The 18188-nt window shown below is 40.9% G+C and overlaps 1 protein-coding gene across 1 annotated transcript in view; it reads left to right on the forward strand.

Moving 5' to 3' along the window:
- The window catches only part of LOC136875368 (dynein beta chain, ciliary), a 782313-nt gene that overhangs the window by 369232 nt on the left and 394893 nt on the right, over window positions 1-18188 (forward strand). The window contains exon 23 of the mRNA XM_067148948.2: window positions 2769-2991. Coding sequence (XP_067005049.2) covers window positions 2769-2991 — 223 coding nt within the window. The remainder of the gene's footprint in view (window positions 1-2768; window positions 2992-18188) is intronic.

The raw sequence follows: 18188 nt of genomic DNA on the forward strand, positions 1-18188 counted from the left end.
TCCAACTTCCGTTGTGCTCTTAATATTGCGTATCTAAATTTCTAGAAAACAGAACCCAGAACTTTGGCCCTCACTGAAGTCTCTATCTGCCATCTTCATTTACATAAATAATCATGTGTTTCCCTCCCTTGGTGCATAATATACTATGATTCCAAAGAGAGTTGCATGAGACCATCTCTCATCACTACGTCTTAGGAATGATATTACTACAAAACAGAATTGCATCAAAACTAGACGTGATACAAAAAAATGACATCATTTTCAGACTCAGGGTATCGATTTCCATAAAAGAAACATAGTTTCTGTTTCACCACAATCATGTAGGCTAATGTTAGATATCATTTGGTCAATACAGAAAAATATAACATTTTCTTTGTCTAACAATGCAGGTAGCAAGTCTGAATCTTCCCTTGGTTCCGTTCCCAGCCATGTCAGGGATTTTTACCTGGATCTCGGGGATGGTATGAGGTCCACTCATTCTCCATGTGAACAATTGATGAGCTATTTGACAGTGAGATTGTGACTCTGACCTAGAAAGCCAAGTATAGTTGCCGAAAGGCTTTGTCACATTGACCATGCATCACCTCATAATCTACAGGCCTTCAGGCTTAGCAGTGGTCACTCATAGGCCAAGGCCCATCAGGGATTTAGAAATGTGGGGTTAAAAAATAAATGGAGGTGCATGAATTATGCAATGACAAGAATTAATTGACTTAATCACTTTAATATTCATGCTCTTTAAAATGAATAATGAAGCAATTGGTCAGTCAGACTGTTGATAACCTCACCAGTAATTAGGAGGGTAATCCCAAAAATAAGGTCTCCTATTTTTTTAAAAAAAACTTTGTGTTGGTTGTTGCCTCCCGCACTCCCAAATAGGCATGCGCACACCCTGTTAGGATGCTCAATCTTGGCTTGGAAGCCATTGAGAATGGAGCTCCCATTCGACGCTACCAGCAAGTGTGAAGTTCGTGCAGTTATTTGGTTTTTGAACATAAAAGGAATTGAACTGATTGAAATTCATCGCCAGTTGATGGAAGTGTATGGCAAGTCATGCATGGATGTCAAAAATGTTTGCAAGTGTTGTACGGAGTTTACAGCTGGTTGTATTTAAATTCATGACTAACAAAGGTGTAGAAGACTGTCATTTTCCGACAAGACAGTCGTAAATTTTGAGCAAATCACGTGCGAAGACTAGATGGATCACTTTGGATGATCTTTGCATTTAGGTTCGTAAGGTTTCCTGAAGCAACATTTACAGGATTTTCGAGGAAAATTTGTAATATCAGAAGGAGCGCGGAAGGTGGGTACCATGAAAGCTAACTGAAGAACACAGGTGGCAACAGATTGATTCTTCCTGCAATTTCTTCGCTGCTATGTAGACAAAAAGGACAACTTTTAGGACTCTATTGTCTCGGGTGACAAAACCTGGCATTCCACTTCACATCTGAGACCAAACCACAATTGTGCGAATGGCGGCATCCCTCTTCACCCTAGCCATGATAATTCAAACAAACATGGCCTGCTGGTAAAGTCATGACAACTATATTTTGGGAGCAAAAGGTGCTCCTGTTGGTGGACTCTGTGCCTCCTGAGATCACAATAAATGCTGACAGCTACTGTGAAACACTGAAAAGACTTGGATGGTCAATTCAGAACCAGAGAAGAGAAATGTTGAGCAAGGGTGTAAACATTTTCCATGACAATGGAACTCTCTTGAAAATGATTCAATGGAACATCATCAACCACCCACCCACCATATAGTCCGTGCTTGTCACCCAGTGACTATCACCTGTTCCCTAAGTTCAAGGAACATTTGGCGAGAAAGTTATTCAGCACTGACGTTGAGGTGAAAAATGAGGTTCAGTGCTTCCTCAACGCATGGCAGCAAGTTGAAATGACATGGGCATACAAAAATTGTCACATCATCTACAGAAATGTATCAACTGAAATGGTGATTATGTAGAAAAATAGATAAACATTCAACCTTTAAAATGATGGAGATAAGTGGTTCTTTGTATTTATAAAACATTAGGAGGCTTCATTTTTGGGATTACCCTTGTATCATTTGCATTTTTGTACAATTTGTTACTTACAATATTTGGAGCCATTTTGTAATTTGTAATCCAGTCCAGGCATGTGATTATTCATCATCATCATTTAACAGTCTCTGTTGCCTGAGTGTGGTGAACATGCACTCCATTTCTGTCCATGTACGTATATTTGTCCCCTTGAATTTTGCACCATTCCACTCCTCTTCCTTCCTGCTCCTGTTTTATTTTAATGTTTTGCTACTCTGTGTTGATCCATTCTCCTGTGTTCAAACCATATTAACCTTTATGAAACTACAATTTCACGGAGTGTATTTCACTTGAATTTCTTGATGGATATGTTCCTTTTGGATCTCATCTCTTTCTATTTTCTGAAGTATTGACCTAAGGAACTTCATATCTACAGCTTACAGCCTCCTATTATCTCTGCTATTAATGGTTCAAGTTTCAAGACTCTATGTTGTAACTGGTAAGATGTAGGCCTGGTAAAGGGTTCTTTTTTGTTTCTCATAAGAATTTGGTTGTGTCAGAGAAGATTCCTGACTTGCTGTTAAAAAACAGAGCATATTTTGAAGCTTGGTGATTTCAGCAATGGTCTGACTATCTTTTGTTACAACATTGCCAAGATAATGGATGTGGTTAACTTCTGTCAGTTTCACTGCATCCAGTTCAACCTCTGCCTGCTGACTGCCATAACAACTAATATATATATTTCAGCTTGTCAGAACTTGCTGCATTTATTGAGGAGGCAGAGAAAGGACTATCACAACCAGTAGCGGAAGGTGACTATGAGGCCTTGTTACGAGTAATGGAATTCTTATTCCATGTACGAGAACGCCAGCCTCAGACAGATGATATGTTTGAACCACTCAAGGACACTATTGAGTTGCTGAAAGCTTATGATGTAGAGTTTCCTGAGGAAACATACGTACAACTTCAGGTAAGTAATCGCATACTGTCTTGATGTAAGTGTATTGGACTAGTGTAACTTCAAAACAATTCTCTAACCCGTAGGTAAATAGTGGAAACATCGAGCATGATTATTATTATTATTATTATTATTATTATTATTATTATTATTATTATTATTATTATTATTATTATTGCGTTGAGGCCATCTGTGGACCACGGTGCTTGTGTTTTAGCTGTGTTTTTGTCGTCGTCTGCCCCTTTTAGCGTACTGGATTGTGTTCTTAGTGGCCTCTTGAGCCTTCCTGCTGGCCCAGTATTCCTTCATTTTATTGCTGAATTATTTCCTGCATTATTATTGTTCCGAGGTATCTGTGGAACAACAGAGGTGAAAGAAGGTGCTGGGTAGAACAGGTCTCAACTACGAAATTAAAGTTAATTTAAAATTTAACAAAGGTTATATTTTCTTTTCAAGATCAAGAAATAACAAGTATAACAGGTACTCAGTAGCATATCAACAAGTTAAGAATGTACAATTGCAATTTGTTAATGGATTTGGGCTTCGAGCCCCCAGACACGCAATCCTTGAGCAATGAGCCCAACTTTACCTATGTACAAAGTTCAACAAAGGGGCAGAAAACCCCAATCATGCCAAGGAGCACTAGCTCCCAATTACCCAGTTAAGCCTGCTCGAGGCACACAGAAAATACATTTTTAAGAAAGAGCAACCCGCTCTCAAAGTTCAAGCCAATTCAAAGGCCACACCAAACTCCACCTTCAAGCTGCCCTCCGGGCACACAAGAACAGGGGTAATGATACCCAACCTACTGAGGCCTATTCAGTAAAAAAACAGGTTAATTATATGGCCCAAAATTCCAACTTGACTGGAGGCATAACTTGCACTCCCAATACACTTTTACCTATTTGGCACTAGGCCGTATACACAAGGGCTAATCCCATACTAAAGAGGCGACGTGTATAAGAAGACTTTATTACATTTAAAAAAAAGAAGAAACAGTTGTGAAAACAAAGTCACCTCAAAACAATAGGAGGGGGAGCTCGAGAAGGTTAGCACTCTCTATCCCAATTTATAGTTAAAGAGCCGAAGTTTTACCAAGTGTCTATTACATTTTAAAGATGGGTTACATGGGAAAAGTTTTCGAACCTGCCCTGAGGGTTAAACTGCTGAGCTAGCAAGAAATGAAGTTATTAAACGGCCATTACCTTATGGATGAACTGCTGCCCGAAGAAAGAGGCGCTTCCCGCCCCCTGCTACATAATCACACTAGGAGAGATGTTACTGAAGTGGCGAGGAGACCAGAAAATAAGCAGTTTATATACCCTCGGGGAAAATTCGAGACGTTTCATGAATGATTACAACCCGCCCACAAAATTTTATTGGATAATGGCAAAAACTAATACAACAGACAAAGAAGAAACACCTTATTGGTGGAAAATTAATTACAGAAATTCCTTATTGGTCAAATTCAAAACTGGCAGAAAGAGAAGGGTTATACTGCCAACCCAAACAATGACTGAAAGAAATTTAACAAAGAACAAACTTATGAATAGCAAATTTCTTCAAAAAAAAGTACCTTCATTTCACACTATGGTGCATAATAGTAGTTCTTAAGTAGTGCCATCTAGAAGAGAATGTTCACACTTCTTACTACAGAGCAAACAAATACAAATCGAAACAGGCATAGTTCAGAACACTTCAAAATTTGCCATAGAGACATCTTCTGAGAAACCTTAGAATTAATATGGTTGTTAAAGTTCAGGCTTTCTCCAGTAGAGGAGTTTCAAGTGGCGCAATGTTTGAATTAGCGGCGTGGAGGTGTACCGCCCGGTACAGACCTCCCCCCCCCCCCCCAAAAGTCCTTCCAAGGGGTGACACAGAAGAACACCAAATTTTGTTTTAAACAGGGTCCAAGTTATGATGTTGATATAGAAATTAATTGCAGAAGGATTCACAAAAAAGGACATACATCTTTTCAGTATCCGAAGTTTTCTTAAAATGGTTTGATCCAGTTTCAACATTCTTTGTAGTAGCTTTTGATGAAATGTCTTTATGCTTGTAGTAGTTGAATTCAGAAAAACAAACTTTTAATTCTTGAAAGGAAAAAAAAATTTCTAAGTTAACCAGATGTTGCAGTTGAATCCAAAAATGTAGTGATTGTGGATATGGAATGTCCATGTAGCTGGATAAGTACATTAGTTGCCAATTACTTTGACGGCGAGACCAGCTGCAGCAGCTTGTGTCCAGAGGAGGCCGCTCGGACCCCTCAAGTACCCTGAGATACCACTCACCCGCACTATGAGAGGGGTAGTGGTGGTGAAGCACGCCGCACACGCGGCGATTGTTTACAGGCCGCGGGCAGTTTGCAGGAGGTGCGCTGCACATCAGCCTTGGCCAGGAGGAGGGCTCCGGCTCGCCATACACTGGTTGACCTCACTGGAGTAGATCGGGCCCGTGCTCCACTACAGTAGCTGTACGGCGCCGCACGGCTGCGGGGACACTGAAACATTAAGATCTCGGCGGCAGAATTTTTGTTGGACAGAAATGTTTTTAGGGTACAGTCTTTGTGGTGAGGCTGAGGGGCCAGCGGCGTGGAAGTTGCACCAGAAGTTGAGCAGGAGGGGGTGCTACTAGCATTAGGGCAGTTCTTGGCAATATGTGAAAACGCGTCGCATTTAAAACAACCTTGAGATGACCCTGCTCCATTCCTCGTCCCACTGGATTTAATTGATGGGCACTTGTTCCGAAGATGATCGGGCGACCCACAAGCATAACATTTACGGGCGGTGACGGGTCGGCGAGGAGGAGGCCGAAAACTACTAGAGGATGGAGCGGGTTCTTTCGCGACACGCAAGGTATCAGCATATCTAACTCCTTCAGCTGAGACTGCCATAGCCTCTAACTCGGCAGAAGTTTGCGGACGCGACGCAAAACACAAGTATGATCTGTATGGTGGAGAAATACCTTCCACAATTGCCTGTACAATCTGATCTTCAGGGAAGTGAAGGGCAAATACACTAGTATAGAATTTGATGTCTTGAATGAAGTCTATGAGGTTTTCATCAAATCGCTGCACTCTATAATAGTATTTCTAAATTAGAGATGACCTAGCTCGAGCGGGAATAAAATTAGCTAACAGATGGGCGTGGAAGTCTTCTATGGATGACTGTTCCGCAATTGCCCTAACTATTTTGTCTGAGAGGACACCAATGGAATAAGGGTAAATTATCTGAAGGATTTGACATGGAGACAGAGAAAAAACAAGGGCATGATCTTGGAATTCAACTAAAAACCTTAAGAAAGCAATGACATCAGTAGTGGAGTTAACAGAAAACTTGGAAATACCTCTAAGTAACATAGCTAATGGATGGGGTAAACTGCTGAAACCAGGTGACATAGTAGAAAGGGGCCTAAGTGGCGGAGAAGCCGATTCCGAAGGTGCCCTATTTAACACAAAGGGTGGAATGGACTTGCGACGATCGGACTCAGTTCCTAATGGGGCAAATGTTCGTTGTGTAGTCGCCTCAGTACTACTTCCTTCCTCTTTAGAGGAATCCTCCACATTTACGATATTTACGACCATAGGCTGGTCGATTTTGGGAGTCGCAGATCCAGATAACAACTGACTAACTTTACTAGACATTTTGGACAAGTCTTCAGCAAGGGCACTAGCTTCCTTTAACTTCATTTAACTTCAGAGACAATAGATCACATACCCTGTTATAAAAGTGGTACAACCTGGCCTGTACTCTTTTGAGTTGATTAGGAGATGGATCACTTACTTCAAGAAAACTAACTACAGATGCTAGCTCAGTAGTATTATCATTGATCGTGGAGAGAGCGTCATCAATCTCTTTCTCTCCCAAAGTTGGGATGGTAATCGGCAAATCAAGGAAATCTTTTAGCTTATTGGAATCGACTGCAACCGTGCCTCCAGATTGAACATTTCTGAGAGATAGTTCATAAATTAATTCTTCTTTACGCAAATAGAAAGAATGGAGAACCTCGCGAGGGCCGGACATGATGACAGGAAATTTTTAGAAAAAATCAAAAAAATTCCAGCAACTGAGAAAATTGTTAGAGTTCGAATTAAAAACAATGTTTAGTTGTCAAAGGGGGCTAAATTGAGACCCATTCAACCACGCTCTGCTACCACTTGTTCCGAGGTATCTGTGGAACAGCAGAGGTTAAAGAAGGTGCTGGGTGGAACAGGTCTCAACTACGAAATTAAAGTTAATTTAAAATTTAACAAAGGTTATATTTTCTTTTCGAGATCAAGAAATAACAAGTATAACAGGTACTCAGTAGCATATCAACAAATTAAAAATGTACAATTGCAATTTGTTAATGGATTTGGGCTTCGAGCCCCCAGACACGCAGTCCTTGAGCAATGAGCCCAACTTTACCTATGTACAAAGTTCAACAAAGGGGCAGAAAACCCCAATCATGCCAAGGAGCACTAGCTCCCAATTACCCAGTTAAGCCTGCTCGAGGCACACAGAAAATACATTTTTAAGAAAGAGCAACCCGCTCTCAAAGTTCAAGCCAATTCAAAGGCCACACCAAACTCCACCTTCAAGCTGCCCTCCGGGCACACAAGAACAGGGGTAATGATACCCAACCTACTGAGGCCTATTCAGTAAAAAAACAGGTTAATTATATGGCCCAAAATTTCAACTTGACTGGAGGCGTAACTTGCACTCCTAATACACTTTTACCTATTTGGCACTAGGCCGTATACACAAGGGCTAATCCCATACTAAAGAGGTGACTTGTATAAGAAGACTTTATTACATTTAAGAAAAGAAGAAACGGTTGTGAAAACAAAGTCACCTCAAAACAATAGGAGGGGGAGCTCGAGAGGGTTAGCACTTTCTATCCCAATTTATAGTTAAAGAGCCGAAGTTTTACCAAGTGTCTATTACATTTTAAAGATGGGTTACATGGGAAAAGTTTTCGAACCTGCCCCGAGGGTTAAACTGCTGAGCTAGCAAGAAATGAAGTTATTAAACGGCCATTACCTTATGGATGAACTGCTGCCTGAAGAAAGAGGCGCTTCCCGCCCCCTGCTACATAATCACACTAGGAGAGATGTTACTGAAGTGGCGAGGAGACCAGAAAATCAGCAGTTTATATACCCTTGTGGAAAATTCGAGACGTTTCATGAATGATTACAACCCGCCCACAAAATTTTATTGGATAATGGCAAAAACTAATACAACAGACGAAGAAGAAACACCTTATTGGTGGAAAATTAATTACAGAAATTCCTTATTGGTCAAATTCAAAACTGGCGGAAAGAGAAGGGTTATACTGCCAACCCAAACAATGACTGAAAGAAATTTAACAAAGAACAAACTTATGAATAGCAAATTTCTTCAAAAAAAAAGTTCCTTCACTTCGCACTAGGGTGCATAATAGTAGTTCTTAAGTAGTGCCATCTAGAAGAGAATGTTCACACTTCTTACTACAGAGCAAACAAATACAAATCGAAACAGGCATAGTTCAGAACACTTCAAAATTTACCGTAGAGACATCTTCTGAGAAACCTTAGAATTAATATGGTTGTTAAAGTTCAGGCTTTCTCCAGTAGAGGAGTTTCAACTGGTACAATGTTTGAATTAGCGGCGTGGAGGTGTACCACCCGGTACAATTATTATTATTATTATTATTATTATTATTATTATTATTATTATTATTATTATTATTATCATCATTATCATGACGTGTGAGGCGTGGCTATGAAGTTGTTTGCATCTAATATTATTATTGTTATTATTATTATTATTATTATTATTATTATTATTATTATTATTATTATTATTATTATTATTATTATTATTATTATTATGTACGGACTTCATTTGGTATAAATCATGGTCGTATTATTTGTGAGGTTATGCCATGAAACATCTGCTGTATGTATATTAATATGAGTTTATTTAATGTAAGAACACATAATTAATAGTATATAATTTATTATTACCTCTATATATGATGTTTAAAACCAATACAATGTTGTGCAACACACGGTAATAATCCAGAACAACGTATTTTTGGAACTAGAGAGTTAGAGAAAATTCCATTCATTGTAAATAAGTTATTGGAGATTTGAAATTACGAGGAAACATGTTATGTTTAATTCGTTTAGAAGCCTGGCCAGGCAATGTATAAAAAGTGGAAATCTTGAGGGTAGTTGGAGTTGTTTTAGTGAGAGTTATGAGTGCAAGTCGTTAATCATGTATGTTGTAACAATTCAAGCGTCAATTCGAATGTTATCATTCTTTACCCGATACCTCCATTTCGAACTCGTAGTTGGGCTGCCTAATCAGATGAAATGGGGTCACTCAGCGGATACCTCAGGGTGTTCAGATGCCAAGTAAGACATGAAATCTTACTTCAAGTTACGCTTTACATGAGTATGAAGAGATTAACAACTCACGGGTGACGCCTATAGAAACTCATGACATAATAGTAATAACCGTCAACCAATTTTTTAAATCAGAGTATTTAACTACGTGAGAACTGGTCATGACTAAATGGAGTACTTAATTAATCAACAATTCACTTAGCTAAGCAACTAATGTACCAAGTAGGCTATAATGAAAGAATTCATGACACATAAAATTGTAGAAAAATAAACAAGATATTTATTGACTAAATATTGGACTATTAAATTGGAATTTTATCCAAGGCATTGCTTGTCATTGCGTATTAACAAGTGTGGGTTGTGAGTCAGCGCTGGCTCGTAAAAGAGAAATAATATCTAGTATTAAACTATGTAGATCAGTTCCATCATGAAATAAAAATTGAGTATGTACATAGCCTATTTACAATCGATCACTGGACATCTAAGGTCCATACTGAAGTTAAGTCATGGATACAACACCAACATAATTAAGTTGTTACGAGAGCTCATTTGCTTCAAGACTAATTAAAGAAGTGTGAATAAAACACACGGTTAAGCTGAAGTGTATATAAAGTCCACTAATAAGCTCAAACTTGAAATTAAACCAAATCATAACTTTAAATTGCAGGACTGAACTGTATATCACAGTTATATTTAATCGCCAATCATATTAGAATTGAGCGTTGAGAATATTAAATAGTAAATTTTAGCTAATACTCAGTAAATGACGAGTCACTAATAAGTAAATCCATATAAGTAAACTCGAATAAGTAAATCTAGATGCGTAAATTTAAATGCATAAATCCATATGAATAAATCCGAACTCATGCTTCATTACTACTTTTACGTTGTGCATGGATTACCACTTACGGACTAAGGCATTTGTTCCTAGTGCCTGTTAAATTTGGCTCCTACTCTAACATTTCCCTAGATGTTGTTCGTTGAGAAAATGCAAGTTCAAACAGAGTATATGTTAATCTATTCAGCTATCTAACTAACTTCAACACAACCTTTGGCTGTCATACACATGTCTTTTAGGCTCAATGTCCCTTTCCTTCGTTATATTCCATAACATTCTACTTCAATGCTAGCTATTTTATTCATACGCGCAGTTACAAGGCAAATGCTATGTCGTTGTATTCAGAAACATAATATCATATTTATCGGTGTCGTGAATGCATTTGGTCAAAACACAGCTATAAAACGTATCGTAGTATTCCGATATTCATTACGGCACATCTAAAGTTGACGTACGATCCCGTCACAAGCATAATTCTATAATAGTAAATTCTATTCATACCTTGGCTTAGGTCAATCCTGCGGTGTGGGCAATCTCGCGTATACGAATATAAAGAATGTAGCGTGGCATAACTTAAACTGCAGGCACTCAATGGCCCCTACGTAGTGCGTATAAAACTCCTCATATCACTATATAACTCATACTTTTCCTCAAGTTAGCACAGTTGTAACCATATTTCAACATTCATATAATATCTTAACATCGTAGCCTCAATATTAACTCGTCGCGTTCCCATATATATGACCATGTCAAAGCTACCACACTATGTTTCTTAAAACAACATTTTTAAAGTTGCTATATCTCATAACCTATGATTGAGTTCAATGCCCTTATTGTGAAGCAAAATAATGCGTGATTCCATATGTTTATTTTACACCACGCGCAACCAAACGTGACGTCGACTTGTAACATTACCAATACGAAATCTCTGTAATCTGCCAGTATGTCATTACTATCTGCTGTTTCCTAAATTCTTTTTCAAACCTCACGCTACATACGTGTATTTTGACCGATATACGATGACGTATATATCCAACACATTAGAATCCTATGCTATATTGCTAGATCATGTAACTACGGACTTAAGTATCTCACACTTCATAGGTAACATCCACTTGCATTTCTTATATATCGGTTTATATTTAACCCATCGGCACATGCCTAAGGCACATGTGTAGGCAAACCAAAAATTATGCGATTAAGTATTGTAAATGACTTAGCTCGCTCATGGTTGGTCCTGGTCCAGCTGTTCTTCTCCCAAATGGATGTAGTTGGGTCTGCGGTCAGGTCATGGGTTGGTCATCTGGTACATCATCTGCTTCCTCATCATGGGATTGCTGTCTGGTTTCCCGTCGCCTTCCTCATCATGGGTTGGTCGAATGGTTTCCCGTTGCCTTCCTCATCATGGGTTGGTCAAATGATTTCCCGTTGCCTTCCTCATCATGGGTTGGTCGTATAGCAAGATGTACTGGTCTCCAGCTTGGTCCATCATGTATATTTAGCACATCATCCTCATGGTATTCTTGTCAGCAACTAAAATAAGGATTATAGTGCAGTGAACAGCCATTATATAATTCTTTTTGAAGTTTGTAATCCTTAAATTTATTATTTCCTTTGTGGCTCTCCGACGTAGGCTATATCTTTGATCTCGTTGGTGTTGATTTCAGTGAATCTATTTCTGTCGGCCGCTTCTTGTAGATCTTGGGAAACTTATTTTTATTCTGATTCAATAAATCGAGATGTATCTCTTCTTGTATGAGATCTTTTTTTTTTTATGCTGGCTTGGTCTCCCTTTGAAGAGTATAGATCAACTGCGCTCTGTATCCACCCACGCGTGTCTCGTGGTACTTAGCTGATTCCTTTTTTTTTAATATCTCTAATCAACTCTGCTTATTTTTCGGTGAATTGACTTGTTTTCTTCTCGTTTCCGACGCTTTTTCCTTTAGTATAGCTTCTGATCCTTTCTTCTTCCTTAAAAATTATACCGCGGTCGGTAGTTCCGTCTTCACTCTCCGTTGAGAAAAATTAAGATGGAGTTTTTTTTAACAATCCCAAGTTTTCTTTTTTTTTTTTTTTTCGTAAAACAATACAGTAGACAGTCCACTGTCCATTTCACTCTCAATACTCGACCGTTCCATGATGTGTATGGCCTTCTATGTCACCGCAACTGGTGTCTATTCTTTGCTTCCTATAGATCAAATGGGCCTTACCTTCACTCAGCGCCATTTTGAAAACTGTCGCAGAGGTGTGAACGGGCACAATGTGAATTTGTTATATTGGTAGTTGGTTGACATGCAAGTGATGTAGTCTCCAGTTTTTTTCTGCTCCTTCATAATAGTATTTGTTCATGATGGCAGTTTATTAGTTTGTGTGTGTATAATGTGTAAATAAAACATTGTGGACAATTGACAGCATTTCGTATGTACATCTTTGTGGCTACAACTTTGGCAAGCATGACTGCAACAGGATCAAAGAATATTCGATAGTTAATGCGAATGTAAATGGGAATCAGAACAAAATTCAAGTGATACTGGAAGATATGTCTGTACAACAACTTAAAGACGAACTTGCAAAGAGAAATTTTCTGATGAACGGCAAGAAGAAATAATTGAAGACACGGTTACGAGAAGATCTCATCAAAAAAAGGCGAATATCCCCAAACGTTTTTTATCGAGGGGGATGAACATCCGGACTCGGCATCGGAAGAGGAGTTAAATATGACTACAATGTGTTCCAGCTTAATGAGCACAATGCAGGTACTCAATGACAAAATCTCACACATAAATTCACAACTCAATTCCAACTTAACAGACCAAATTTCGAAAGTAAATGACAAAATTTCAGACAAATTTCTCAAGCGAATACAGTTTTAACCGAACAAATATCTCAAGTGTACACACAGGTTTACAAAGTTGAACAGTGCCTAGAATTGAAAATTTCATCCGCAGATGATAAAATTTCATCCCAAATTAGCGACATCACCAATCAATTAACACAGCAGATATCGGACATCAGGTCAAAAAAGGTTGAGCAGATCAATAGTAGGATAAGCCAGCGGAAGGGGACTTCTCAAACCTCAAAGAGGAGGTGGAAACCTAGGTTTCTGGCATAAAACAACAGGTTGAAGGCAGAATTTCTACCATTGAGGGAAATTTAGGGAGCCGTATTTCTGCCATTGAAGGAAGGTTAGAAAACCTGATTTCGACCATCAAGGGAGATGTGCAGAGTATGAGAGAGAGCATCCTTCATGCGGTAGAAGATAGATTAACTCGAACAGAACCTATCACCACAGCTTCAAACCCCTCAAACCTAACCGGCAACACAGGACACCTAGACCCGAAGGTGATTATCGAGAGCCTTCTGGAATTCCACGGGCAAATGGAAGAGAACACAACTAGCTTCATTGAGGGATCAGTCAGTCTACTAGGAAGGACTAATCTACCGGAGGACATCTTCATTCAACTCATCACACTGCAGTTAAAGGGGCAGGCTGCTGCTTGATGGAATAACTTGAAGGGCTTAAATTTAAACTGGACTGATATCAAGAGGGAATTCCTTGCTCGGTTTAATTCTGAAGGGGTGAAGAGCTCTGTGAATAGGAAACTACTGACTGATGCACAACCCTCCGGCAAGACAGCTAGCATGTTTGTCCTCCAGAAGTACCAGCTCTTCAAGCAGCTGAACCAGGAAGGAAGCGAGAACGAGATCTTACCAGACAGTATAGAGTTACTCCATGATAACATTAGACCCCTAGTGTTACTATCACAACCAAGATCCTTTGATGTTCTGTGTGGAATCATCACCCAGTTAGAAGAGGAACACAAGAGGAAAGTCACAGAAGAGACCAGCTTGGTTAGGAAATGCTACCAGTGTGGAAGAACGGGGCATCTCATGAACAAATGACCAACCTTGGCATCGGAAAACGAGGTCCAGCCCATTCTAGATTGAGGGGACATGGGACCAGGAACAGGAACGTGCCTCAAGACCCAACAGACAAGCAACCCTGGACAAATAGGAAAGGGATTGGTCGGATTGTGAGTAGAACAGGCCAACCTCGCCCAGCTATCATCTTGAGGACAGGCAACAAGACTTTTTCAGGCATACTCGACAGTCAAGCAAGCCATTCATTTGTAAATAAGACTGTTGTCAGATTACTACCACCTATGAAGACTCACCATCTCAGAAAGGTAGTGGGAGCAGCGGACGGGGTGACCTATTCCATCCAAGGACAGACTAACCTAACCACTAAATGTATGGACCTGTCTATTATAATTAACGTTGCAGTGATTCAGAACCTAATACCTGACATCATATTAGGTTGTGACTTTCTGGTAGAATACAAGGTGATCCTAGACTATGCAGCTTATGAAGTCTTTTTGGAGACAGACAGATATCTGAGGGTTGCCTGGCATGATTGAAATCTCCGGATTTGCAAGGTTGTGGAAGTCGATGTAGACCTAGGGGATATCCAGTTAACGCTTTAACGCATCTTCAATGAAGTGAAGAAGAGGAGCTAAGACTCACCTAAAAGGACTTTTTAGATGTCATCACCAATAAAATAGACTACCACTGTAACTCATATCGTGGAATGTAGCACTTCCTCACCCATCAAGCAACGCCCATATCCAATCAACCCAGGTAAGCGCAACTCCATCATTCAGAAAATTCAAGAGATGGAAGGGCAAGGTCTCATCGAACCCTCTACATCCTGTTGGGCTTCGCCTATTGTCCTACTGAAATGAAATGGATAATGGTGTCTGGCTTTTAGTGCCAGGAGTATCCGAAGACATGTTCGGCTTGCCAGGTGCAGGTCTTTCGATTTGAGTCCCTTAGGCGACCTGCATGTTGTAATGAGGATGAAATGATGATGAGAACGACACATACACCCAGCCTCCTGTGCCAGTGAAATTAACCAATGATGGTTAAAATTCCTGACCGTGCCGGGAATCGAACCCGAGACCCCTGTGACCAAAGGCTAGCACACTAACCATTTAGCTATGCAGCCGTACATCATCCTACTGAAAAAGAGGAAAGGGGAGTATTGAATGTGTGAGGACTTCTGCATGTTGAATGAGAAGACCGTTAGTGATGCCTAACCCATGCCTGATATGAAAGACTCACCGAAACAAGTATGTGGATCAAGGATTTTCAGCATGCTGGATCTAAATTTGAGATACTGGCAAGTGGAGGTTGAGGAAAGTTGTAGGCCACTGACTGCCTTCATGATACCGAGAGGATTGTACCAGTTTACAGTAATGCCTGTTGGACGGAAGAATGCTCCTGCCACCTTCATGTGACTGATAGATAAGTTATTGTCGGGATATGTTAGAGATTTCTGCCTAATGTATCTCAACAACATCTTAATCCACAGCAAGAATTTTCAAGAACACCTTGTACACCTGAAGAAAGTGCTGGAACAACTGAAAATTAATGGACTGACCTGCCAACTGGAGAAGTGCCACTTTGCCCAGTTCCGCGTGGAATATCTTGACCATGTCCTAACATCTGAAAGTTTAGAAAGGCAACCAGAGAAGAATCGAGTTATTGAGGAAGTTGAACGCCCGTTGATCAAGCAAAACGTACGTCAGTTTCTTGGCTTGTGTGAATGGTATAGCAGCTTCTTGCCACACTTTGAAGAGAAGGCAATACCACTCACCAATCTACTCCATAACAACCGCCCGTTCTGATAGACCAGTAAGGAAGAGGCAGCATTCCAAGCCATTACGGGTGCGATACGCAATGCTCCCAGTTTAGCCCATCCCAACCCTCAACGAAAGATGTCCCTGCAAACGGACGCCACTGATTCCGGCTTAGGAGCAGTGTTATTCCAAGAGAGGAGTGCCAGCGAAAGGGACATCATCGAGTATGCCAGCAGAAAGCTATCTCCCACTGTACAATGCTACTGCACTGCTGAGAAGGAAGCCTTAGCCGTGGTGTGGACCATGGGCAAATTCAGAGGCTACTTGGAGGGAAGGAAGTTCCAGCTATACAATGATAATGCAGCTCTCAAATGGTTGATCATGGTTTCAGTCTCGAAATCTATACTGATGTGATGGGCTCTGTTAATCGCAGAATTTGATTTTGATGTGTATCACGTCCCAGGATCAACGAACATAGGAGCAGTTTATCTAGGCACCCGGCAATGGAGCCTGAAATTAGGAGCACCATTGTTGAGAGGGAGTTTCCACAAAATCACCACAGTGTACCCAATGAACCTGTCCTTATGATCATCAAGAAAAAACTTGATCTGGGAGTAATAAAGCAATTGCAAGAACAAGACAAGCCCAGTAGAACCATGATGCAGTGGATTAGGAGACAGAACACTGATACTCGACTCATCCCAAGGGAATTCAAGATGTGCTACACGAACTTCTGGGTGACGGAGGACTCTTAATGTACAGATCACACCTCTCCAACATGCCTGCAATATTGGTGATCCCTAGATAGCACACAACGGACATCCTCGAGAAGTCCCATGACAGCACTGAAGCCGGGCATCCAGGAGGTGAAGAGACATATCAGTCTATCCAGCAAAGATTCTTCTGGGTCAACATGCGAAAAGATATCCTGGACTAGGTGAAGGGTGCTACATCTGCGCCTGCACCAAGGCAAGCAATAGGAAGGCAGATTCCAGTCAGCAAAAAAGATGGCTGCAACACCCTTGGGAGGTCAAAGCCCTGGACTTGATGGGTCCATACCCTAGAACACCAATGGGTAAAACAGGAGTGCTAGTAATGACCGACCTCTTCACAAAATGGATTGACCGGGCGAGTTGGCCGTGCGCGTAGAGGCGCGCGGCTGTGAGCTTGCATCCGGGAGATAGTAGGTTCGAATCCCACTATCGTCAGCCCTGAAAATGGTTTTCCGTGGTTTCCCATTTTCACACCAGGCAAATGCTGGGGCTGTACCTTAATTAAGGCCACGGCCGCTTCCTTCCAACTCCTAGGCCTTTCCTATCCCATTGTCGCCATAAGACCTATCTGTGTCGGTGCGACGTAAAGCCCATAGCAAAAAAAAAAAAAAAAATGGATTGAGGCCTTTCTGATACCAGAAGCCTCGACGGGATGCATCACCAGTCTTCTACAAGATGAGGTATCCAGCCGATACGGTTATCGATGGTGCATTCTGTCAGACAACAGGAGTCAGTTCACATCAAAGAAGTGGCAGCAAATGATGAATGAATGATGTGTGAAGCACCTGGACCACCCCAATCTACAACCCAAAGGCCAATCAGACAGAACGATGAAACCAGGAGCTACAAAGAATGCTACGGGTCCATCTAATAGACAAGGAACATTGACAGTTGGACCGTCAGATACCGCAGTCACTCTTTGCCCTGCGATGACGCATCAACCGTGTCACTGGACAGCTATACGGCACCAGGCAGTTTCCGTAGCAGAGTGGCAGTATAAGCAGCAGCAGCAGGACATCAAGGAAAGACAAGCTTTGGCCGAGAAGAAATCTCTTACCCAGGCCAAGGCTCAAGACGTCGAAGAGACCCAGATCTTCCTACCAGGTCAACAAGTGCTGTGTCATAACCACTCAGTCAGTAATAAGATTGGAGGGTTTCACGCAGGTCTCACACGTAAGTGAGTTGGTCCCGTCGAGGTAGATAAGTAGGTGGGCCATGGTGTTTACTTACTGAAGACCAACCCTCCTGTCGAGGTCCACGCATCAGAGTTGCAGTGAGTCACCCAACTGTTGCATGTACAGAGTAAGCCTTGTACTGTCACCGGTCCACCTGTAGGAGAGGCTACTAATGACGCCGCACAATCTGATCATGAGGAGGAGAACGCATTGACTACCACCGAAGAAGTGGCTTGCAGCGAGGCTACACCGACACCCGACATGGCACAATCCGGTCAAGAGGAGGAGAGCACATCCAGTAACGTTGAGGAAGAGTCAAGATATATAATCTACGACCAAGGCAAAGTCGACAGGTGTGATAGGCTGTTGAAATTGTTTCAAGATATAGTGGGGATATTGATGCAAGTGTAATGG

This window comes from Anabrus simplex, chromosome 1 (genome assembly GCF_040414725.1).
Source record: "Anabrus simplex isolate iqAnaSimp1 chromosome 1, ASM4041472v1, whole genome shotgun sequence".
Classification (NCBI taxonomy): Eukaryota; Metazoa; Arthropoda; class Insecta; order Orthoptera; family Tettigoniidae; genus Anabrus; species Anabrus simplex.